The 25,913-nt window shown below is 39.0% G+C and overlaps 1 protein-coding gene across 1 annotated transcript in view; it reads left to right on the top strand.

Moving 5' to 3' along the window:
• Positions 1-6,699: 6,699 nt before the first annotated feature.
• Positions 6,700-25,913, top strand: part of LOC101354932 (uncharacterized) — a 103,287-nt gene continuing 84,073 nt past the window's right edge. The window contains 3 exon segments of the mRNA XM_023732854.1: positions 6,700-6,936; positions 7,164-7,424; positions 7,456-7,546. Of these exon segments, the coding sequence (XP_023588622.1) occupies positions 6,700-6,936; positions 7,164-7,424; positions 7,456-7,546 (589 nt within the window).

The raw sequence follows: 25,913 nt of genomic DNA, 5'->3' as shown, positions 1-25,913 counted from the left end.
TTGATCTTTTCAAAGAACCAGCTTTTGGTCTTGTTAACTCTTTCAATTGCTTTTCTATTCTCTATTTTATTTAATTCTGCTCTAATTCTTCTTATTTCCTTTCTTCTGGTGCCTGAGGGCTTCTTTTACTACACTCTTTCTACTTGTTCCAGTTGTAGGGCTAATGTTTTGATTTTGGTCCTTTCTTCGTTTTGGACGTGTGCATTTATTGCTATAAATTGACCTCTGAGCATTGCTTTTGCTGTGTCCCAAAGGTTCTGGTAGGAAATGTTTTCATTCTCGTTTGATTCTATGAATTTGTTTATTTCATCCTTAATTTCTTTTATAACCCCGGTAGTTTTTGAGCAAGGTGTTGTTGAGTTTCCATGTGTTTGATTTTTTTTCCTTGGTTTTTCTGTTATTGATTTTTACCTTTATGACTTTATGGTCAGAAAAGATGCTTTGTAATATTTCAGTGCTTTGGATTCTGTTAAGGCTTGCTTTATGGCCTAATATGTGGTCTATTCTGGAGAATGTTCCATGTGCATTGGAAAAGAAAGTATACTTGGCTGTTCTTGGGTGGGGTGTTTGGTATATGTCCATCTAGTTGATTGATTGTAGCATTTAGCTCTTCGTGTCTTTGTTGAGCTTCTTTCTGGATGTTCTGTCCTTCACCGAAAGTGGTGTGTTGAAGTCTCCTGCTATTACTGTGTAGCTGTCTCTCTTTTCAATGCTGTTAGCATTTGTTTTATGTATCTTGGGACCCTGTCGGGTGCATAAGTATTTATTATAGTTATGTCCTCCTGGTGTTTTGACCCTTTAATCATTATATAGTGTCCTTCCTTATCCTTTGTGGTGGTTTTTGTTTTAACGTCTGTTTTGTCAGAGATTAATTTTGCCACTCCTGCTCTTTTTTGAGTGTTGTTTGCTTGATGTATTTTTTTTCTATCCTTTGAGTTTTAGTTTGTTTGTGTCTTTAAGTCTAAGGTGTGTCTCTTGTAGGTAGCATATAGAAGTATTGACTTTTTTTTTCCCATTCTGCCACTCTCTGTCTGTTTACTGGTGCATTCAGTCCATTTACATTCAGTGTAATTATTGATAGGTATGAGTTTAGTGCTGTCATTTTGATGTTTTTTTTTGTTTGTTGTTCACAGTTTCTTTGTTCCACTTAAGTTTCTGTGCGTAGTCATTTTTCTTCATGTATTTTCTTTTCATCTTTTTGTCAAGTGCTTTGTCTTCAATCTCACTAATTCTGACTTCCTTTGCCTCAATTCTGGTCCTATGACTTTCTTTTGAGTTGTCTAATTCTGAAATTTTATTGTTCATCTTCTGGATTTCTAATTCCTAGCTCTGTATGGATTCTTGCAGCCTGTTAAATTTGTCATTATGCTCTTCTCTAATTTTCTTAAGTTCCTCTTTTGCTTTGCGTTTTGCATAATTTCCTTCCTGATCTCTTGAAGAGGTTCTGCATATTAATCTTTTGTATTCTACCTCTGGTAGTTGCAAGAAATTTTCTTCCTCCAGAAAATTTCTAGGCTCTTTATTGTGAGAGCTTGCTGAAGCAATGGTCTGCCTCTTTATGTGGTTTAATATTGACTGTTGTCTCTGGGCCATTAATAAATTATTATATTTATTTTGTTTGCTTACTTTGTCCTAGCTTCTTGTTTTGTTTTGTTTTGATATGCCCAAATGGCTGCTTGTGTGAGCTAGCCCAATCACCAGCACCTCTGAATCTCCAATGTCCTGCCATGAGGTGGCCAGACCTACTACTAAGTATATGATCCCAGGAGTCTGTCCACTCCTCCTGTATCGATTCAGCTCAGGTGTCCAGGTAGTCAGCCACCAAATGTGTGGTGCAGGTTCTCACTTACAATCCTATACAGCCATGGGTGATTGGTGTAGGCATAGGCATCTAGCTGCAGCAGGGGGTCACATGTTGTGTATGGCAGTGGGCCCATGGTTGCCCCCCAGTGTTTGGGAGGAAAGCATGTCCCTGTTCCCTAAAGCGCATAGGTGGGCGGGTTTTGCAGCCAGACAGTGAGCATCCAGTGCTGTTGGCTGCAAGGACTGGGGGTACCACTTATTCTTACGCCCCTGTCACAGGTGGCTAGGTGGCATGGGTGGAGCCACCAGTCCTCAAACCCCTGATGTGGGTAGGTGAATGCCCTGCTTAATGGGCAGAGCAGTGTCAAATGTCACAGACCTGCCACTTCACAGCTGAAACAATTGAAGTTAGACTTCAAGTATATACCCTGTAGTACTATGGTAATGAGGACCTACCTGTTGAAATGGGTCCACACAAGTCTATGCAGGGATAAATGCACTCAATGTCCGTGGACCCCTTATGCCTGTGCCTAGGCAAAGGACCTGTGCCTCTCCTGAATTCCTGGCTTAGGGGAACCAGCAGATTATTTTTTCCCCTGTTTGTTAATTTGTTCTCTTTCCAAGGCCAGGAGAATGGCTCAGGGTGTGTGGTGGGTCCTACTTCCTGTCCAGGGGTCTCAGATTCGCTGAAGCCGTCCCAGACCCAGTGCAGAGCAGGGAGTGGGGAAGTAAATGGGAGAGAGGTTTTTCCGTAAGGGAGGTGTTTTTGATCCACATGGTATGCCAGACACAAGTACTTATCTTTCACCAATCGAGGGCTGCTTCTCATTGGTTCTGGATAGCCTAGTAGACACTTTAGAGTAATTTTTGACCATTAGGTCTCCTATAGTTGATCTTTTTAAAGAAGCTCATTACTCACAGGCGATATTCTTTATTTCATGATCCAATCTGTTATTTAGCTAACAGGTGACCTCAAGGGGTAATTCCAGTTTCAGGTTTAACTCTCAGGACAATAGTCTCAGGGAGTCCTTTAGTCTCAACCGGTCCAGTAAATCTGGACTCTTTAAGCATTCGAGTTCTATTCCACATTTTTCTCCTCTTCTATGTTGAGATATAGAACCTACACTTTATGAACTGTATTATGCCAATGAACTCAGTTGTCTCATGATTGGTTTTCAAACCCCAAAAACCAATCTTGCTAGGTGTTTAGTTACATCTAAAAAGTATTCATCCATGTGTCCCCTATGTGGTTTATTATGTATATAGATACACAGGTATGCACACACATAACTATATGTACATATGCTTATAAATACTTTTATCTGTGCATTCATATGTACCTTGATATTTGTAGTTTTATATGCCTATAATCAAATTTGTATAAACACACCCATTTTTTTTGTTGTTGTTTTTGTTGTTTTCAAATTATATTTGTCGTATTATTTACCAAAGACACCCTTTTCTCCTGTACATTTTGTAGTGACCTCATTTACCTTGGTTAAGCTGTGTGTACTTCACCCATATTTGATGTTATCTTTCCCATCACCAAAACTAACAATTGTCTACTATCTTGAGAGTGCTTCTCCCCGGCATCCGTAGTAACCACCAGTTAGCATTGGTTTCTCTATGTATATCTATTCCTGTCTTCTTATAAAAGTGTGATCATACAATATTTGTCCTTTTGTGAATGACTTATTTCACTCAGCATAATGTCCTCCAGATTCATCCACATTTATAATGTTTTGAGGGCTCATCATTACTCTTTATGGCTGTGTGATATTCCGTTTATGTATGTACCACATTTTGTTTATCCATTCATCCGTTGATAGGCAGTTAGGTTAACATCTTTTTGCTGTTGTGAATAATGCTTCAATAAACATAGGCGCGCTCAACAAATATTTGTTATCACCTAACTTGCGAAGGCAAGGTAATGACATGGGGAACACAGTAGGGTTGGAAGTAAAAATAGAACAGGAAGTTCTGGATAAATCTCAGGGTTTTCAGAAATCCAGAATATAAATAATACTACCAAGACTAGGAAACTTGATTTTTTATACTAGTGTTACTTTTGTTATGTAAGAGTATCATGATTTAGGAAGTGAGATTTGAGCTTGTTAGAAAAACATAAGAGTCCTATCTCTATCTCCATGTTCCCGTGATATTTAAACTTTTAATCACTGGACTCTGCACTGTAGAATTGTATTCATCAAGCCACAATAATTTCAAGAGATGAACAATGAAAGTATTTTCCTGTGGGATTTTCTTCTTGGTCAAAAAGGACCACATAGCATGCTTTCTAGGCAAGTGTGATAGAAAATATTCAGCCTACTTTTTAACACCCCTACACCCACCCCAAGACCAGTTGATGGATCTCTTTGAAAATTGTTCAGTTTTAGAATTCAGAAGCATCTAGCTAGATGTTTGTGTAGGTAACTCAGAGTCCATCTTAGAAGTACTATATATCTAGTCATATTTTGATCTCCTCCTTTAAAGCCCCTCATTTAATTAAAGAAGCTTTTTCTCATTCTATAGTCTTCTGTTCTTTTGTGGAAATAGCACTTATTGGGAGCAGTTGACTTGATTTCTAGTTCCAGCTTTGCTGCTAAGTAGTTTTATGACTTTAGGCCACGGGTTGGCAAACTACAGCCTGCAGGTCCAGTCCTGCCCACCACCTGTTTTGTAAATAAAGTTTTGTTGAAACACAGAAATGATTATTTGTGTATTTATTGTCTGGGGATGCTTTCAGGCTACAGTAACAGAGATGAATGGTTTTTACAGGACCATATGGTCCACAGAGCCTAAAATGTTTACTATAGCCCATTACAGAAAAAGTTTGCCAACTCCAACTTTAGACAAGTCATTATTTTACTTGAGCCTCAGCTTCTGCATTTATAAAATTTGAAAGTTGGACTGGGTTGTCCCCAGAGCGCATGCCTTCCTTAGCATTCTGTTACTCTAAAGCCCTTCCTGCAGGGCAGTCCTATCTTATATCAGTCATTGTATACTGCAACATAAACCAATTCATTTTTGTATTCATTTTTTCTATATTAAACATTTAGTGTTGGAACCGCTGTGGAACATTAATCAGTCTAAGTGAGTCCCTGCCCGTGAGAAGCTTATAAACTAGTTAGAAGATAGAGTCACAAACTTTACAAGTTAAATAATAATAGAAGGTAGTAAAGGATAACATAACAAATTGAGTGATAATTGTTAAAGGATTTCAGAGTAAAGAAATCTCTGTGGGCTGAGATGATTAGGGAAGACCCTTAGGAGAAGGTGGAATATGATCTTGGATTGTTTTAAAGAACAGTCACCTTCACTGCCCTGTAGAATACTGGATTCAGTGTCCCTCTGAAACAGTTGTTTTATAACTTTAAAGTGCAATAAAATCACCTCAGTAACTAGGAAAAAGATGCAGATTCCTGGGACCCAACCCTGGAGATTCTGTTTGTAGATCTGGGGTACAGTCCGGAAATGTGCATTTCAATAAGCACCCTGGGGGATTCTCTTATAGATGGAGTCCTTGCTTACTTTTATTGAGAGTTTTTATCAGGAATGGGTATTGGACTTTGTCAAATGCTTTTTCTGCGTCAATTGAGATGATCACGTGATTCTTTTCTTTCCTTTTATTTATGTGGTGGATTATGTTGATTGATTTTCTAATGTTGAACCATCCTTGCATACCTGGTATGCATCCTACTTGGTCGTGGTATATTATTATTTTAATATGCTGCTGAATTCTGTTGGCTAGAATTTTGTTAAGAATTTTTGCATCTATATTCATGAGAGATACTGGTCTGTAATTTTCTTTTTTTGGTGATGTCTTTGCTTGGTTTTGGTATCAGCGTTATGCTGGCTTCATAGAATGAATTTGGAAGTGTTCTTCCTCTTCTATGCTCTGAAATAGCTTGAGTAGTACTGGTACAAGCTCTTCTGTAAATGTTTTGTAGAATTCTCCAGTGAAGGCATCTGGGCCAGGGCTTTTTTTGGTTGGGAGTTTTTTTATTACCTTTTCAATCTCTTCTCTTGTTATGGGTCTGTTCAGATTTTCAACATCACTTTGTTGTAGTTTGGGTATGCCATGTGTTTCTAGAAATTGATCCATTTCCTCTAGGTTTTCAAATCTGTTGAAGTATAGTTTTTCATAATATTCTGTTATAATCCTTTTTATTTCAGTTGGGTCTGTTGTAATGTCCCCCGTTTCATTTCTTATTTGGGTTATTTGTGTCCTCTTCTGTTTTTCTCTTGTCCTTGCTTACTTTTAGAAATACTGTTCTGGAAATTTGGTAGTTGTTAAATACTCTTTCTGCCCAGGGATTTATGCTTGGTCTGGCAGAGTCTTATTTAACTCTGGGTTTTGTGTGATTATGAGGAACTCCGTTGTCTAGAGAGCAATTACTTCAGTGACATTCTCTCTCCTTTTAGGAAATCTGAGACTCCACCCAGCCAGGAAGAACATCCTGAGAACTCTGTTTCTCAAGGCTATTGAACTCCTTTAGAATCCTGAGGAGAACTCTGAGATCAGTACAGCTGTTGTGCCTCGAATAGTTGAGTGACTAAATCATTGAAAGAATCAGGGTACTAACCACTTCCTTTGACATTTGACTCTTGGTCTTTTTGTTGCAAGCTCCTTCCTTGGTCTTGCAAAGCTGGCTGGGGTCAGCATTGTGGGTCCAAAAAAAAAAAAAAACCCTCAACGAGAGAGGTTAGGAATCTCCAATGTCCATCCTAAAACATGTCACTGAAGACTTGAACACATCACCAAATACTCAAGAGACAGACGATAGATTCCACCTATGGGAAAATGAACCTCTGAAGAGAAGTTTGGAGTCATTATCAAAGTCATTAACTGGAATACCTGAGAGTCATGTGGCTGAGGTTTCACAAGATCCTATCATGCCTTCAATCCAGAGGAGAAGGCTAGACCCACTCCCAAAAAAGCAGAGGCATCCTAGGAAGGCCACAAGGACAAAGAGAACCAGGAAGATCAAGAGAAAGGAGAAGGTGGAAGTCCACTGCCTCCCCATTTTTCCAACGCCTTCGGTACCACTAAAAAGTGAAGAAAATGAGGCTGTAGATAAAAAGCCAACCCTAGTCAGTGCCCAGGAGAGTGATCCTTACCTTCCCAATGAGGTAAGGATGAGACATAGAAGTGGCAAAAGTCAAGTCTGGCCACTTTTCCATAGGAAAAATGACTTGTTACTCTTTACCTGGAGAAGGAGGAGTTGGGATGAGTTTGAGAAACAGACTAGGATTCTTGGGTCCAGATAAAGCATGAAAGAATTGGTTCAGAAGGTCATGTCCTTTCTGTATAAGTGTGTTAGCTTTGAGGGCTTTTAACGTCTTTCTTGTATTTGTAGGACAAATTATAGAGCGAGCAGGATGAGGGTACCTGTCTGATACATCAGGAATGTCAGAACCTGCCCTGTGGGCTCTCAGTGTCCCAGGAACCAGGGCCCTCTTCTCCTATAGTGACGTCCTTGGCATCACCACCACTCTGCTTCGGTCGTTTCCTAAGCTGTGTCTGCCAGACCTTCTCGAGGTCTAGGAAGCGGAAACCTCACAGAAGAAAGGGCAACAAGCAGGCTGAGACAGGAGGTGATACTAAGGCTCCCAGACCTGTCCTGCTGCTGGGTCTGGCAAAAAACAAAGTGCAGCCGCACCAAAGCCTGTAGCAACTTGAAGATGGTAGAAGTTTCTCTTGTGTTTATTTTTAGAGTTTTCTCTGTATATCCTTGTACTTGTGAGTTGAGTTCTTGTTTTTCAGAAGGATAGATAGCAGCTTTAATGCTGAAATTCCCAACCTGAGAGGAAGTAAAACCAAAGTAACTTCGAGACTTTTAGCTCAGCACCTATTGGTTGGATTACTTCCTATTTCCTTCCTTTTAGGGAAGTGGGATTTGCTCTGGAGCAGTGGCTCCCAAAATTCATGTGTATTTCACTCCTATATTAAGTTGGCTTAACTTGTCTTCTTAATTGACTTCTCTGAGGAAAGAAGCTGTATTATAAGAGGGAACAATGTCATCATTTTGGGTAGTGTTTTCTGATATTGACCACCAAGTGGAGACTCCATATCCAGCTCCTTTCATTTTCTTTTACCTTTGACTAGAGATTCATTTTGCGTTGTGCTTCTTCAGTACTTTGCTGAAATTCTGCCACTTACTACTTGATTTTGATAAGCCCCAGGGGGTGGTGGCACCTTCTGTTCTTGGACAGGATGCCATTACCCTTTATCTCTGAGCAGTGTTTGGTTCCCTTTTTTGTCATGTGTTACAGAGATTCCTGGCTCTTTCCTCTGAACTGTACCCCTGGTATTCTCTAGCTGTCTGTATCAAAAACATAGTCACACAAGATAATTTTCCTTCCTTGTCATTCTTTAGCCAGACTCTTACAGAACCCTGAGTTCTGAGAATCCTAAAGAAAATGAATACTTTAAAATTTCAAGATCATTTCATTTTCCTTTTGTTTTCCTGGTGTGCTAGATTAAACCTCTTCTGAGGATATAAAATAAGAGTTTAAGCTAATCTTATACCTTCTTTTGAGGGAGTGTGTTTAAGAAGAGTTTGGGAGTTTCCTTGTAGCTTAAACTACCTGTTATTATTTCCTACTTAGTTCAGTTTCTCAGTTCATGTAGGAACGATAAGTAAAATTACAGGTATAGATGAATATTTAGAATGTCTGCATAAGAAGAAAATGATATGCTTTATTTTCTTCCTTCCTCAGCACTGGCCCTGATAATTACTACATTAAAATTGGAGAATGTGACCAATCGTTTGTTCAGTTTTGGCCTGGAACAGGGCTTTGTACTGTTGGAGGGACGTGATTTGGAAGGGAATAGAATGAGTTTCAAGGGTGATGTCAAAGACCTTCAGTGCTGCCTCAGAGGTAGTAGGTAAGAATCAGTCTTGAAGACATCTTGTGATTTGGTGAGGATCTCTAATTACAATAAAAAATTTGGAGGATATCTTATTCAGTGTTTGGGGTAAAATGAGACACCTTTCTGAAGTCAGCCATGCTTTGTGGCCTTCAGTTAGCTAACAGGGGTTTGATGATCTCATTTTGCACTCCCTTCAAGAAACAAATGCTAGAGTATATATGGTTTTAATTGAGCTAGTTGACCATTATAAATTGGCTCTAGCTTTTACGTAAAATTACAAATTATCTAAACTGTACGTATATTTATGTACATATTTTCACAGTTTAATACAAGAAAAGTACTCCTAGGCCAGGCATAATGTAGATAAAGTCTTGAGTCATAGAATCTGTTATTAATACCTCAAAGGAAGGTAGATATTAGTGTTGCTATTAGTACTATATTTTTATTATTGTTTCTTATCATACGAAATTTCAGGATGAACTGTTATAGAAAAACTATTAGTTGGTCCCCGGCTCCATCTATAGTACTGATTTTTATGTAAAGTTTATTTACTCCAAACTTCAAATTCAAGTTTCAAATAAGGAAAAACCTATCCAGGCACTGAGTTTTGACACTCTTTTGCTCCTGTGTCTTGGCCTCTCACTCAGAAACTGGAGAGTGTCCAGTCTCCTCTGATGCCTTTGTAAACAATAAATTGAATGTTCTTAAGTTTCAAAGTTTGTGTTGCTATCTTGTGACTTGAATTATTAAACATGGTTTATGACTTAATAAAGCTGTTTTTGAAAAATATAGAAAAATAGTACAGCTGTATCAAAGTAAAAACAAATTAAAAAATAAAACTAATACCATTGATGAATGATAAAGCTTACCCCCATTAAAACAAACAAACAAACAAAAAAACCCATTGCTGTCAAGTCAATTCTAACTCACAGCAACACTGTAGGATAGACTAGAAATGCCCTGTAGGGTTTCCAAGGTTGTAATCTTTACTGAAGCAGACTGCCACATCTTTTTCCCATGGAGCAGCTGGTGGGTTCAAACCACAGCTCTTTTGGTTAGCAACCAAGTGCTTAACCACTGCCCCTCTGAGGTAAAGCTTAGAGGTCATTTCTTTTTTTTGTAATTTTATTGTGTTCTCAGCAAGGCAGATAAACAGATAATTGGCAAGTATAAAAATTATCTAAAGTATTTAATGTATTCAGTTTCTTTGTTGTGTAAACTCTGAGGTGGACAGGTGGGTATTGCTGTACTCATTACTACAGGTTAGTTAAGCTGAGGCATTAATCATTCACGAGATTGGATAGGGAATTAAAATAAAAGTTTTTAGAACAGAACGTTTAACCACTAACCTATGCTTTTATTGTGATTGTTATTGCCATGCTTCTTGTCACAACGTTCCGTATTGAAACGCTTCCTACTGACCATTTTGTTTCTGTCACCTTGTCCTCACATTACTGTCCAAATATCAACTGACGTCTTTGTTTACCTGGAAAATTTTAACGTGAAAGAATCCTGGCTAGTGTAAAATTACACAAAGAACCAATAGAAAGAACTTATTTATTAACTGGGTTTTGACAGAAAAAGTAGACATTATCTAGTCCTGCCGTCTTATTTATCAGAGGAACCTGAGACACAGAGAAATTATGTAACATTCTCAAGATGGCATAGCTGTTTAGTGACAAAGCTAAAACAAGTAATAGCTAATAGCTAACATTAGATTAAAATTGTGCTTTATATACATCATCTGTAATCTTCAAGCTATCTGCATAGTGTTGGTATTAATATTTTCACTTCACGGATGAGGTGAGTCAAGTTCAGAAAGATCCTAGGACTGGCAAGTGACTGATGTAGAATTCAAACCCAGGCCTGCCAGACTGCAAAGCCTATGCTTATTACGTTCTACCTCTCAGTATTATAATTTAGAAAATCTCTTCATTGCTAAGTCTTTAATATTAAGAACAGGCAGTTTCTCTTATTGGCCAAAATTTAGTTTTTAGCCTCAATAAAAAACCAAAAACCAAACCCATTGCATTTGAGTTGATTCCTACTCATAGAGACACTATACGGCAGAGTAGAACTGCCTCACAGGGTTTCCAAGGAGCACCTGGTGGATTTGAACTGCCGACCTTTTGGTTAGCAACCGTAGCTCTTAACCACTATGCCATTAGGATTTCCAGTATAATAAAAGATAGTCCAGTTCAAAAACTGGAAAGACAAAGTCCAATTAAGAAGACCTTTTCTTCCAGGTAAAATGTCTGTATTGGGCAGTGAATAATAAAATAGTTAAATGTGACTGATAAAAGAAAATTGCAGTGTAATATAAATAAAGTTTTAATCATTACATCCAATTACTTAGAGACAATTACTTAACTGAAAAGTGATCAAGAATAAAGGGATAGCAGAAAATCAAAGCAGGACCTTGTCTTAACAGGATCACAAGACAAAGCACAGCAAAGATGAATTAGGTCCCGTAGAAAGCTAATAGACTTAAAAGCATTTCTAAACTGTTTCCAGGTGAATAGTTTGGGACTTGGGTAGCAGAGAGATAGGCTCCATCACCTAAGTAACCCCATGACCCTTGAAAGAAGTGAGTATACTCCCGCTAATGTATTCCAGGCTTTAAATAGGAAGTTTGAATTTTCTCACGCTTCAAAACATTCTTTTCATTCTGATTTGACAAGGCCTGTTTCAAGACAAAAGAAAAGAACAACAAAACTGGGAGATTCAAACCACTGGTCTGTGTGGACAATGAATGCCGTTCTTCATTTTTTCAAATTCAGGGCACGAGGACAAACGTTGTACGTGGGAGAGCAGATTGGTGCAGACAGATTTCTTGAGCTGTTTTCTGTCACCTATAAAGAATTTCAGCCCTGCACCCATCATAGAACCTTTGTGATTGACTATCCCAGATGCAGATATAGCTATCATCCCACTGGTTCACAGTGCTGATCTAGAGGATGTTTTTGACTGGGATTTTCCCTTCCCCATACCTTACAATCAGTTCTGCAGTTGGTGACAGGCCCATAGAAGGTTATCTTAGTAGAGGTTTAAATAGTGTACATGAAGAGAAAACCTCAAAACAGATTAAACATTCTTTAAACAAGTTACCTAATTTCAAGTGAATTCAGAATTCTACTATTTTATTACAAATGATTTCTAACATGAACTTGCTTTCTTTCCTGGTTGTAGTCACCATTCTGATTCTAGGATGCCTGCAGTAATGCACAGGACTGGATCATTACAGTGGTAGCCCTCTGGTGAGCAGGACAATAGATCCATTCACAGAACAGTGATGAAACAATACCTGGGATTTTTAATAACTATTGTGAGAGTTGTCTTTTTTTATGTCTTTCCTTTTACTTGGAAACAAAAAATATAATGATGGTAAAAACAAAAAACACACAACCCTCCCTCCCCCCAGATTTCTGTCAGCATTTAGTAGCAAACCTTCTGCTAGGCTAATGATGCTCAGTAAGAATGTGGCTAAAATTTACATACAGAAGATAATAAATTAAAAATAAAATGATCCTTCAATCTGTTTTCTAAAAGCTATCATTCATCCTAATTTAAAATTTGGTCTCATTTTAAAATTTGTGAAAGAAATCCTGTGTGTAATTCTATAAATTATCTATTTCTACATGTTATCTAATTACATAATAAGCATTTGTGAAATATCCACTGGAGTCGGACTTAGGACTTAAAGAATAAATGACTTGATATTAAATCCTAGTTTTGCCATTTACTTTTGGCAGGTTATTTAAACTTATTAATCCTTGGCCTCCTCATCTAAAAAAGGATAGTAACACCCCACAAGTGGTTTTGAGAATTTCATGATATAATATCTCTGAAAGAGCATAGTGGCTGTTTTGTAGTAGAACGCTTTTGACATTGTAATGCCTAATGAATGCTTATAAAAAAAATTAACTGTATTAAGGACTATACAAAGGTGAGCTACTAGTATCAATCCTTTTTATTTCAAAAAGAACCAAATTAATTTTGGGGGGGATCATATGGAGCAAATAGATTTAGTATCTATTTGTTCCCAATTTGAGTGTCTCTAGAAAAAATTTCTACTCCAGAATTTGTGAAACCCAAAACTTCTTCATTGTTTCAGCTTGTGAAATCAATATTTGTTGGGCCTTTGTCCTTGATTTTTAGGGCCAAACAGACAGACCTTCACCTTGTCCTCAACTCCGGTGGTTTATGCAACAGTTTTTTTGTTTTTATGTCATTAACATTTCTAAGAAAATTTAATTGTTAAGATAATTACTTAATGACTGTAATAGTGTAGTGGTTCTTAACTTTTCTTACTAAATTATAGGAGAATTCCCATTAATAATAATACTTCACTATGGCAGTATTTATTAATGAACTTATGATAGAGGCACTTCCTAGATGTTTTAGAATTTTAGAGCAGTTATCATTAGGAAAAACCCCCCAAGCATTCCTATATTCTAATATCCTCTTTCACCGTTTTACCTATCCACCAGCTGAATATTTCACAAAGATTGACTAGAGCACCATTAATTTCCACAGAGTTTTGTGATCTGGAATTTTATTTGTTCCACTCAATACGCAGGTAGGAAACACCTGCACCTAAACTGAAGCTATTTTATCTCAGAGAAGACATCCATAAGAAGTAGAAGGACCTGTCTCTGCTCTCAAATAATTTTACAGGGAAAATAAATACTCACTCTGTGACTAATGAACAATATCACAATATAAAAAATATCCGAACAAGCTCCAGAGAATGATACAATTTGAGTAACTAAGCACTAATGGAACCCTTTGACCTCTTGTCTGTCAGTTCATTGTACTGTGATGGCTTGTGTGTTGCTGTGATGCTATAAGCTATGCCACCAGTATTTCAGATACCAGTGGGGTCACTCATGGTGGACAGGTTTCTGACCTTCCAGAATAAGACAAACTAGGAAGAAGGACCTGGCAGTCTACTTCTGAAAAAAATAGCCAGTGAAAACCTTATGAATTGCAGTGAAACGTTATCTGATACAGTACCGGAAGATGAGCCCCTCAGGTTGGAAGGCACTCAAAAGACGACGGGGGAAGAGCTGCCTCCTCAAAGTAGAGTCAACCTTAATGACATGGATGGAGTCAAGCTTTCGAGACCTTCATTTGCTGATGTGGCACAAGTCAAAATGAGAAGAAACAGCTGCAAAATCCGTTAATAATTAAAAAGACAGGAAACAAAGAAAAGACCAAAATGGATGTCAGAGAGACTTGGAAACTTAGCCTTGAATGTCGAGTAAAGCGAACGGAAGAAATGTTGATGTAGAATAGCTGAACAGAACATTTAAAAGGGCAGCCTGAGAAGACAAAGTAAAGTATTATAGTGAAGTGTGCAAAAACCTGGAGATAGAAAACCAAAAGGAAAGAACACACTTGGCACTTCTCAAGCTGAAAGAACTGAAGAAAAAATTCAAGCCTCAAATTGCAGTATTGAAGGATTCTATGGGCAAGATATGCAAGGATGCAGAAAGCATCAAGGGAAGATGGAAGGAATACACAGAGTCACTGTACCAAAAAGAATTGGTTGACGTTCGACCATTTCAGGAGGTAGCATATGACCAAGAACTGTGGCACTGAAGGATGAAGTCCGAGCTACACTGAAGGCATTGGTGAAAATCAAGGCTTCTGCAATTGATGGAATACAAATTGAGACATTTCAACAAATGGATGCAATGGTGGAGGCAGTCACTTCTCTATGCCAAGAAATTTGGAAGACAGCTACCTCGTCAACTGACTGGAAGAGATCCATATTTGTACCCATTCCAAAGAAAGGTGATCTAACAGAATGCAGAAATTATTGAACAATATCATTAATATCACGCACAAGTAGTTTTGCTGAAGATAATTCAAAAACGGTTGTAGCAGCACATTAACAGGGAACTGTCAAAAATTCAAGCGGGCTTCAGAAGAGGACATGGAATCAGGGATATCATTGCTGATGTCAGATGAATCTTCGCTGAAAGCAGAGAATACCATAAGGTGTTTACTTGTGTTTTATTAACTATGCCAAGGCATTCAAGTTTGTGGATCATAAAAAAAAAAAAGGATACCATTGCAAAGAATGGGAATTCCCGGAACGCTACTTGTGCTCATGGGAAACCTGTGCATAGACCAAGAGACAGTCATTCGAACAGAACAAGGGGATACTGCATGGCTTAAAGTCAGGAAAGGTGTGTGTCAGGGTTGTATCCTTTCACCATTCAATCTGTATGCTGAGCAAATAATCCCAGAAGCTGGACTACATGAAGAAGAACATGGCATCAGAATTGGAGGAAGACTCATTAACAACCTGCAGTATGCGGATGACACAACCTTGCTTGCTGAAAGTGAAGAGGACTTGAAGCATTTACTGATGAGGATCAAAGCCTTCAGTATGGAACATAAAGAAAACAAAAATCCTCATAACTGGATGAATAAACATCATCATGATAAACTGAGAAAATACTGAATTTGTCAAGGATTTCATTTTACTTGGATCCCCAGTTAATGCCAATGAAAGCAACAGTCAAGAAATCAAATGACACATTACATTGGGCAAATCTGCTTCAAAAGACCTCTTTAAGTGTTAAAAAGCAAATATGTCACTTTGAGGACTAAGTTGTGCCTGACACAAGCCATGTCACCACATATCAACATGCAAAAGCTGTATATATGAACATATGAAACATACGAAGCTTGAATGTCAACCAATGAGTAAGAAAGATGGAAGAAAAATTGATGCCTTTGAATTATGGTGTTAGTGAATAATATTGAATATGTCATGGGCTGCCAGAAGAACAAACAAATCTGTCTTGGAAGTAGTATAGCTAGAGTGCTCCTTAGAAGTGAGGATGGCAAGACTTCGTCTCATGGTCTTTGGACATGTTTTCAGGAGGAACCAGTCCATGGAGAAGAACATCATGTTTAGTAGAGTGTCAGCGAAAATGAGGCAGACCCTCAAGGAGATCAATTGACCAGTGGCTGCAACAATGGGCTCAAGCATCAGTGATCGTGAAGATGGCACAGGACCATGCAGTGTTTCATTTTGTTGTACATAGAGTCGCTATGAGTTGGAGCTGACTCAATGGTACCTAAAAACAACAGTGGAATCCCTTGTAAAGGAAGGATTATTGTGAGGTGGAATATAGGAGATGCCTTCTCTGAATAGGTTTTTTTTGACATTGATTACATTCTTCCAGGTGTGCTGCTATTCTCACTTTAGATGAAGGTTTACAGAACAAAGTAGTTTCTCATTAAACAGCACACATGATGCCCAATGACAGTGGTTAAGAACCCCACACACTGTCAACACTGTCCTTGCTCAACCTTCGGTTCCCTATCACCAGCTTTCCTGTCCCCTTCTGTCTTCTAGTTCTTGTCCCTGGACTGCTGTGCCTCATTAGTCCTGTTTTGTTTTATGGGGCTGTCCAATCCCTGGCTGAGTGGTGAACCTTGGAAATGACTTCACCACTGAGCTAAAAGGGTGTCTGGGGGCCATACTCTTGGAGTTTCTGCAGTCTCTTTCACGTAAGTCTGGTCTTTTTTTGGTGTGTTAGAATCTTGTTCTACACCTTCTCCAGCTCTGTCCAGAACTCTCTGTTGTGATCCCGGTTAGAGCAGTCAGTGGTGGTAGCTGGGCACCATCCAGCTGTACTTGTCTCAGTCTGGTGGAGGCCTTGCTAGCTGTGGTCCATTAGTCCTTTGGACTGATCTTTTCCTTGTATCTTGTTCTCTTCATTCTCCCTTGCTCCCGAAGGGGTGACACCAGTGGAATATCTTAGATGGCTGCTCACAGGCTTTTAAGACCCCCAGACGCTACTTACATTGTCTTTATAAACTGTGTTATGCCAGTTGAGCTAGATGTTCCCTGAGACCATAGTCCCCACAGCCCTCCACCCAACAGTTCAGTCCCTCATGAATAGGTTAAAGTTTTGAGCTGTACCTTGAAGAAAGAATATGGTCTGCATTTATCCAATCCTATAGAAAAGTATGTTAAAACATCTTTACTTGGACTCCCAGGGGCTGGATTGAGTCAGAACACAAGTGTAAACCAGATCCAAGATAGAAAGTTAAAAGAAGTGGTGAAGCCATTATGGACCAGTCATTATATCCAAGAGTAGGCAGTCCAAAAGATGGGTCAGGAACAGAAGACAGAGCTGAAAAGTTATTGTCTGTGTAAACGTAGATATGATGCAGAGGCAATTACAAGAGAATAGGTGAGAGTGCTCAGGACTTTTATGTCGACAGAAGGAAGACCTGTTGGGTGATGGCCATGAGGTGTTTTTGTGGGAAAGTTTCTTCTGAAGAAAAGCAGGGTAGGCGGTGTTGGACATGAAAGAGGATAGTTCAGATGAGAACATTATAAAGGTACAGATGTGGCAATATTTGTTGGATATGGAGTAGCTTAGAGATGTGTGGTGGGGAGTAGTGAGAAATAAGACAGGGCCAGTTGAACTCCATATTTGAATTCTAGTGAGAGAGTGCTGTTGTAGATTCTTGATCTTCTCTAAGGAGATATGATGGAAAGAGTTCCATGCCTAAGTTAGTGAGCCAGGAAGTGACAGTAATGATTTCTAGGAACAATTTATTTTGTTAGCTCCCTTTTAGATGAGGGAAGTTGATTTCCTCTTTTTCAACACTTGCTCATGAATAATATATTTTTGCAAGAATGGTGAATAAAATTAAAGAAACAATTACAAAGGAATCTTTATGAGTAAACACACAACATTTTGTATTGTGAAGAATGTAGAAAATTACAATCTCCTGACTTCTAGTTTCACATTCTACATTATCCCAAAAATATCAGTTAGACATAATAAATAAACATAATGAACATAATAAAAAGTTCCAAGTGTTTATTTGTTCATAAGACAGTGGAGTAGTTCAGCCTAATATTTGAGAATGACCTCTTGAGACAGTGTCTGGGTTCGATTCCTAGCTATACCACTTAATAACTATATACCTCAAACAAATTACTTAAACTCCTTTTGTGCTCCAGTTTACACATCTGAAAAATAGGAGTAATTATGCCTACCTCAGAGAGCTTTGTTGAGAATTAAATGAGATGCCACACTTAAAGAACTTAGAATAGATTCTGACACACAGAGTATGATCTCAACAGTTCCTGTGTTATCATTAGATGGACAAGATAGCATTTTTTATCTTAAATTTATTATAGTATGTGTGTGTGTGTGTGTGCGTGTACAATTCAGTGGCATTAATTACTTTTACAGTGTTATACTACTATTACCACTATCCATTTCTAAAATTTTACATCAGCCCAAATAGTCACTCAGTACCTCTTCAGCAATAACTTCATTCCTGCCTCCCTCTGCCCCCAGGTAACCACTAATAAACTTTGGTTTCTAAGCATTTGCTTAGATATTTCATGTAACTGAGCTCACACAATATTTGTGCTTTTGTGACTGACTTACTTCACTTAGCATAATGTTTTCAAGGTGCATCTATGTTGTAGCGTGTATCAGAAATTTTTTCTTTATGGCTGAATAATATTCCAATGTACATACATTTTGTTTACCTTGTTATCAGTTGATGGCTATTGTGAATAGTGTTGCAATGAACATTGGAATACACGTATCTGAGTTCCTGCTTTCAAGTCTCTTGGGTACCTAAGAGAGTAATTGCTAGGTCATATGGGAGTTCTATGTTTAACTTTTTGAGGAGTAGGATAATTTTTTGAAATACTGATTTGTGTGGGGAAAGGTTGTTAGATCTCAAAGGGACGGCTGTGGGAAGTGCCTGGGGAGTTGAGACCCTATGTGTAGGGGCACCCAGGCTTATTAGATATTCTAAGCATGACTCAGAGCCTGTAGAATCATCAAACCAAATTCTGTGTGTTGAGATAGAGAATATCTATGTGGACGGAACTCCAGCTAATATATGACCATGTTGTATGTTTCTCAACATTTGATTGCAAAAGAATCTAATTGAACTTTTTATCCCTAGTACCTAGCACCATGATAAGCACAATAAGTGCATAATAGGTACTCAGTAAATGTCTGCCAAGTCAATGAGTAAATGATTCAGTGAACAAAAGAATTTTAGTATATATAAAATTAGATTTACCATTTGTAGAGCAGCACTCTTGCTTTCATGGTGGGTGGTCTTTCATTCTCAGAGAGCTTTTGCAGTGCTTTGGTACTGAAGATAACCCTTAGACCATCTCACATGGGGGGAGAGCCCTGAAAGTCCCTGAGTGTGAATTTTTCATCAGTTAAGTGGAATGGGAGCATGGGATCAGTGTTAAGGTGATTTAAGAAAATAGATTCATAACTGCTATATTCAGTGATTAAGAAGTAATGCACTTCCCTTCTCAGCACTGTCATTACTTTGCTTTAAAATGCATGTGCAGGAGGCGGAGCCAAGATGGCAATGTAGTTAGATGCTTCCTATTTTCCTCTTACAACAAAGACCTGGAAAAACAAGGGATTTGATTATATAGGAATATCTAGGAGTCCTGAACAAGGCAAAGTTGAGGAATTGGACTGAGTGGTGCAGGGAGAGGGAGATGGTTCGGAAGAAGCCGGCAGCACCAGAGCGGTGGCACTGGGACGGCAACTCCTCAGCCATGCCGGCAACGCCGTGGCCATGCCGGCATCTCCTCAGGCACGCTGGGTCCGCAGTGAAGCAGGCAGACAGCTGTGCACGCACTCAGAAAGCAGTTTCCAAATCGAGAGAGATCTGGCAGCAGAGATTCTGCTTGGACGCTCCGAACCAGTGAAAAGCAGCTCCCAAGTGGCTAAAGATAAGTACGTGCGTGCGACCTTTTATGGGGATTTAAAAAAAAAAAATGCCCATTGGGGAAAAACCTCTCTCCCTTTTACTTCCTCCCTCTGCGCTCTGCACCAGGAGTCTGCTGGGCCGGAAGTAGATCAAAAGACACGCTGACGCATTCTCCTGGCCTTGGAGAGGGAACAAATAAGCTACTGGCTCCCCTAAGCCAGGAACACAGGGTTGGCACAGCTCCTTTGCCAGGCACAGGCATAAGGGGTCTGCAGACTCTCAGTGACTTACACACCTGTATAGACTTGTGGGGACCCATCTCAACAGTGTTGGACCTCACTACCACAGTACAACAGGGCAAACATCTGAAGTTTAACTCCAACTGTTTCATGTGTGAAGTGGCAGATTTGTGACCCTCAAAACAGCCCTGCCCCTTAAGTAGGCACTTTTATCGATCCACAACAGGGGCTTGAGGACTGGTGGTGGCACCTAAACTTCCTAGTCACCTGCTACAACAGTCCAAGAAAAAGTGGTGCCCTCGAGTCTTTACAGCCAACAGAGTGGGGAGCTCATAGTCTGGCTGCAAAACTCACCTACCTACTCACCCTAGAGAATAGGGACACACTTTCAGACTCTCAGGGGCACCCGTCAGCCCCTTCCCTGGCTCAATGCATGATCCCCTACCAGAGCCAGAGTCCAGTACCTGCTCCCATCAACCATGCCTCTCTAGGACTGTAGGTGAGAGCCTGCACCACACAGTTGGTGACTGCCTGGTCACCTGAGCTAAACCCATATAGGAAAATTGAACAGACTCCTGGTGGCACATACTTAGTTACAGAACTAACTACCTGGTGACAGGGTGTTAGAGCTTCAAAGGTGTCAATAATCAAACTAGCACACATGAGCAGCCTGTTGGGACATATCAAAACAAAACAACAAGCTAAGACACACTAAAATATAAAATTATAATTTATTGATGGCTTGGAGACAACAGTCAATATCAAATCACATAAAGAGGCAGTCTGTGATGGCTTCGGCAATCTCCCAAAATAAAGAATCAATAAATTCTCTGGAGGAAGAGAATTTCTTGGAATTACCAGACGCAGAATACAAAAGATTAATATACAGAACTCTCCTAGAAATCAGAAAGGAAATTCTACAAAATGCAGGCATTGCCAGAGAGCATACAGACAAAGTAGGAGCAGAACTTAAAAAAGTTATTCAACAGCATAATGCCAAATTTAATAGGCTATAAGAATCCATAGAGAGATAGCAATGAGAAATCCAGGAGATTAACAATAAAATTTCAGAATTAGACAACTCAATAGAAAGTCATAGGAGCAAAATTGAGGCAGTAGAAGTTAGAAGTAGTGACATTGAAGATAAAGCTCTTGACACCAACTTATATGAGGAAAAATCAGATAAAAGAATTAGAAAGAATGAAGAAACTCTAAGAGTCATGTGGGTCTCTATCAAGAGAAATAACTGACGAGTGACTGAAGTACCAGAACATGGCGGGGATAACAGAAAATACAGAGAAAATTGTTGAAGATTTTTTAGGAGAAAACTTCCCTGTTATCATGAACGATAAGAAGATATCTATACAAGATGCTCATCATACCCCACATAAGGTAGATCCCAAAAGAAAGTCACCCAGACATATTATAATCAAACTTACCAAAACCAAAGATGAGAGAATTTTAAGAGCAGCTAGAGATAAAAGAAAAGTCATCTACAAAGTAGAGTCAATTAGAATAAGCTCGGACTACTCAGCAGAAACCATGCAGGCTAGAAAGCAATGGGATGATGTATATAAAGCCTTGAAGGAAAATAACTGCCAGCCAAGAATTATATATCCAGTAAAACCGTCTCTGAAATATGATGGTGAAATAAAGGCATTTCCAGATAAACAGAAGTTCAGGGAATTTGCAAAAGCCAAACCAAAACTACAAGAAATAATAGAGGGAGTCCTAAGGTTAGATAATAACACCAGATAACAATGCAAGAGTAGATAGAATACAGGACAGAACAACCAGATATTAACTCAAATAGAGAAATTGAAAATACATCAAAGCTACAACATTGAAAATAGGGAAATAGATATCAATATGTAAAAAGACATCAAAACAAAAAAGAGGGACTTAAAAAATGCAGACATTGATTTTTCAAATGGAGGGGAAGTTAAGGTGATATAAAGTAACAAAAGACTGGTATAAACTTAGAAAAATAGGGGGAAATATTAAGGTGACCACAAAGGAATTGAACAATCCTAGAAATCAATATAAAAAAGTAGAAAAACATAAAGACCCAGCAAACAAAAAATCTACAACAAAGAAAAAGATGAAAAATAAACACATAAAGAACGACTCAACACAGAAAATTAAGGGGAACAAACTGTGAACAACACACAAAAAGAGACATCAGGATGACAGCACTAAACTCATACCTATCAATAATTACGCTGAATGTAAACGGATTTAATGCACCAAGAAAGAGACGGAGAGTGGTAGATTGGATACATGGTCCATCTGTATGCTGCCTACAAGAGACACTCCTTGGACTTAAAGACACAAGCAGGTTAACACTCAAAGGATGGGAAAAAATATGTCAAGCAAACAACACTCGAAAAAGCAGGATTGGCAATAACAATCTCTGACAAAATAGACTTTAAAGTAAAATCCATCACAAAGGATAAGGAGGGGCACTATATAATGATTAAAGGGTCAATACACCAGGAGGTCATAACTATAATAAATATTTATGCACCCAAAAACAGGGCTCCAAAATACAGAAAACAAACTCTAACAGCTCTGAAGAGAGAGATAGACAACTCCACAATAGTAGTAGGAGACTTCAACACACCACTTTTGGTGAAGGACAGAACATCCAGAAAGAAGCTCAACAAAGATACGGAAGAGCTAAATGCAACAACCAACGAACTTGATCTCATAGACATATACCGAACACTGCACCCAACAACAACCAAGTATACTTTCTTTTCCAAAGTACATGAAACATTCTCCAGAATAGACCACATATTAAGCTATAAAGCAAGTCTTATCAAAATTCAAAACATTGAAATATTACAAAGCATCTTTTCTGACCATAAAGCCATAAAAGTGGAAATCAACAACACAAAAAGTAAGGAAAAAAAATCAAACACATGGAAACTGAACAAACACCTTGCTCAAAAACTACTGGGTTATAGGAGAAATTAAGGATGGAATAAAGAAATTCATAGAATCAAACAAGAATGAAAACACATCGTACCAGAACCTTTGGGACACAGCAAAAGCAGCGCTCCGAGGTCAGTTTATAGCAATAAATGCACACATCCAAAAAGAGGAAAGGGTCATAATCAAAGCATTAACCCTACAACTGGCAGGAGTAGAAAGAGCAGCAAAAGAAACCCACAGGAGCCAGAAGGAAGGAAATAATAATAATTAGAGCAGAATTAAATGAAATAGTGACTAGAAAAACAATTGAAAGAGTTAACAAGTCCAAAAGCTAGTTCTTTGAAAAGATCAACAAAATTGATGAACCAATGGCCAAACTGACAAAAGAAAAACAGGAGAGGAAGCAGATAATCTGTATAAGAAATGAGATGGGTGATATCACAACAGACCCAACTGAAAAGAATCATAACAGATTAATATGAAAAATTTTACTCTGACCAATTTGAAAACCTAGAGGAAATGGACAAATTTCTAAAAACTCACTACCTACCTAAATTAACACAAACAGAGGTAGAACAACTAAATAAACCCATAACAAAAGAGACTGACAAGGTTATTAAAAAACTCCCAACAAAAAAAAGCCCTGGCCCAGATGGCTTCACTGGAGAATTCTACCAAACTTTCAGAGAAGATATAACACCACTTCTACTAAAGGTATTTCAGAGCATAGAAAAGGATGGAATACTTCCAAACTGACTGTATGAAGCCAGCATAACCCTGATAGCAAAACCAGATAAAGACACCACCAAAAAAGAAAACTATAGACCAATATCCCTCATGAACATTGACGCAAAAATCCTCAACAAAATTTTAGCTAAAAGAATTCAGCAACATATCAAAAAAATAATTCACCATGACCAAGTGGGATTTATACCAGGTATGCAGGGATGGTTCAACATTACAAAAACAATCAATGTAATCCATCACATAAAAGACAAGAACCACATAATCTTATGGACTTCCGGCAAAACGGTGCTCTAGGCAGAAGCACCACACTATTCCTCTTTAGCAAAGATCAGAAAAACTAAGCCAAAGAGAGAACACAGCAGTCCTGATACCCTAAAACATCAAATAAAGGGATAAAGAACTCAGCCAAGCACCAAATGGAGTGAGAAAACGGATAGAGAATGGAGAGCGAGGAGAGATACATGCAGAGGTCCCCTATCAGCTAATGCAGCGTACATCCGCCATCTTGGACTCCTATCGGAGACCAGCAAATAGGGGGTACAAGAAAGCAGCCTCATGGAGCTTCCAGCAGGAGATAAAACAACCGGTAATTTGTGATACACGCTTTCCCTTCCCCCACCCTTCTTCACCTCCACTCGGCCTCCTCTGCTTCCGGCGGCCACAGACTCTTGGCTGGGAAACCACTGCTGCTTGGATTCCACAAGCCCACACTGGCTGGCTCCCTGAGTGCCATTTATTGGCTGCTGGTGTTGTTTTTTTTTGCTTTTTTTGATTTCTTCATTACCTCTCACCACCTCCCCCTCCTTTCACTCAGACACCTGTTTCCGTGTGCCATCTTTGCTTCTTCCTGAGGGGCTGTGGAGCTCCGTTCAAGTGTGGAACTGCTTCCCGGTCTGGGCTGCCACGCTGGTGGGATCACGGGGCTTTTGTGTGTTTGTTTTGAATTCTTTGTTTTCCTTTTCTCGAGTTGGGACCCCATTCTGGCTAGGCAGTGCTGCGCGGCTTGGGACCTATCCCCTCGGATTATGCAGACACGCACAGGTATCCCTGGGGGCATTTCTTTTTTTAGTTTATTTTTATGTTTGTTTGGGGGGGCTTTTCTTTTTCGTTTTAATTTGTTTTGTTTTCTTTTCCCTGTTTTCCTTTTTGTCTTTCTTCATTACTCAGTTTCTCATCTGCCTATAACTTCCTTCTCTTCCTGTCCCCTGAATACCTGGTGCCGAATACCTCTACGCCTTCTAGCCAGGCTGTACTGCAACACCTGAGAACAACTTCCCCAGACCTCATAGCTGCACCGAAGGGATCCCTGGGAGCTTTGCTGTTCTTTTTGCTTTCTAATTTTTATGTATTCATTCTTTTTTTTCTTCTTCCCGTTTTTGTTTTTCTCCATTTCATAGTCCCTCATCTCTCCACTCCAGTGGCAAGCTCCCCTAGCAGTCTTTTTCCTTTGTGTGTTTTTGGCCCCTGTTCCTCTCTCCTCAATCCCATATCCATCTTAGCTCCACACATAACAATCTCCCCCCTCCATCCGGCCTACTTGCACCGTGCGCTTAACATCACACCATGAAGCAGCACAGGCACGGCCTGGCGGAACCTGCCGTGTACTGATTAGCAACCGGCCCTGGTGGCTGTAGTAAGTGCCACAAACAACCTCTCAGTAACTCCTCTTCAGCTAGACCTGCCCTGCTGTACCATATCTGAGCGACTGACCCTGCCAGTTGGAGAAGGAGGCGAAAAGTATCGGGCCCACAGACGAGCAAACAACAAAGAACACACAGCCCACCTGTTCAGACATAGCTAAATTAAAAAAAAGGATGAAACAAACAAATCTACAATCAATAAACAAAAAAAATAACTACTGAATGCCTCGAAGACAGCAGACAATATCAAAACATTTATAAAAACAGGACAGGATGGTTCCAGTAGGTATCAAAAATAAAACACCAGATGACTTTCCAGCAGAAGAAAAGGCGCTAGAACTATCTAATAGAGAATTAAAATCTCTGATACTCAGAATTATCCAAAAGTTGAGACAAAAAGCTGACAAAAATGAGGAAAGAATGGACAAATTCATGGAAAAGGCAGACAAATTCATGTAAAATACAGACAAAAAATAGAATAATTCAGAAAAATAACGCATGAACAAAATCCCAAAATAAATTCACAACTAGAAATTATACGAAAACAACAGTTAGAAATCCAAAAGATAACAAAATTTCAGAAATGAACAGTGTCATAGAAGGGCTGAGAAGCAGATGTGAAACGGTGGAAGACAGGATCAGTGGAATTGAAGACAAACACTTGGATAAAACTATGAGGAAAACTCAGAAAAAAGATGGAAGAAAAATGAAGATACCCTGAGAGTTATGTGGGATACAATGAAAAGCAAAAATTTTCGAGTGATTAGAGTTACCGAACGGGGAGAAAACAGAAAGCACAGAGAGGATCATTGAAGAAATGCTGACAGAAAACTTCCCCAATATCCTGAAAGATGAAAAGCTGGCCATCCAAGAAGCTCAAAGAACCCCATATAGGATAGACCCCAAAAGAAAATCACCAAG

The sequence above is a fragment of the Trichechus manatus genome, unplaced genomic scaffold (assembly GCF_000243295.1).
Source record: "Trichechus manatus latirostris isolate Lorelei unplaced genomic scaffold, TriManLat1.0 scaffold00055, whole genome shotgun sequence".
NCBI lineage: Eukaryota > Metazoa > Chordata > Mammalia > Sirenia > Trichechidae > Trichechus > Trichechus manatus.
This window is presented reverse-complemented; position numbering and strand designations above follow the sequence as displayed.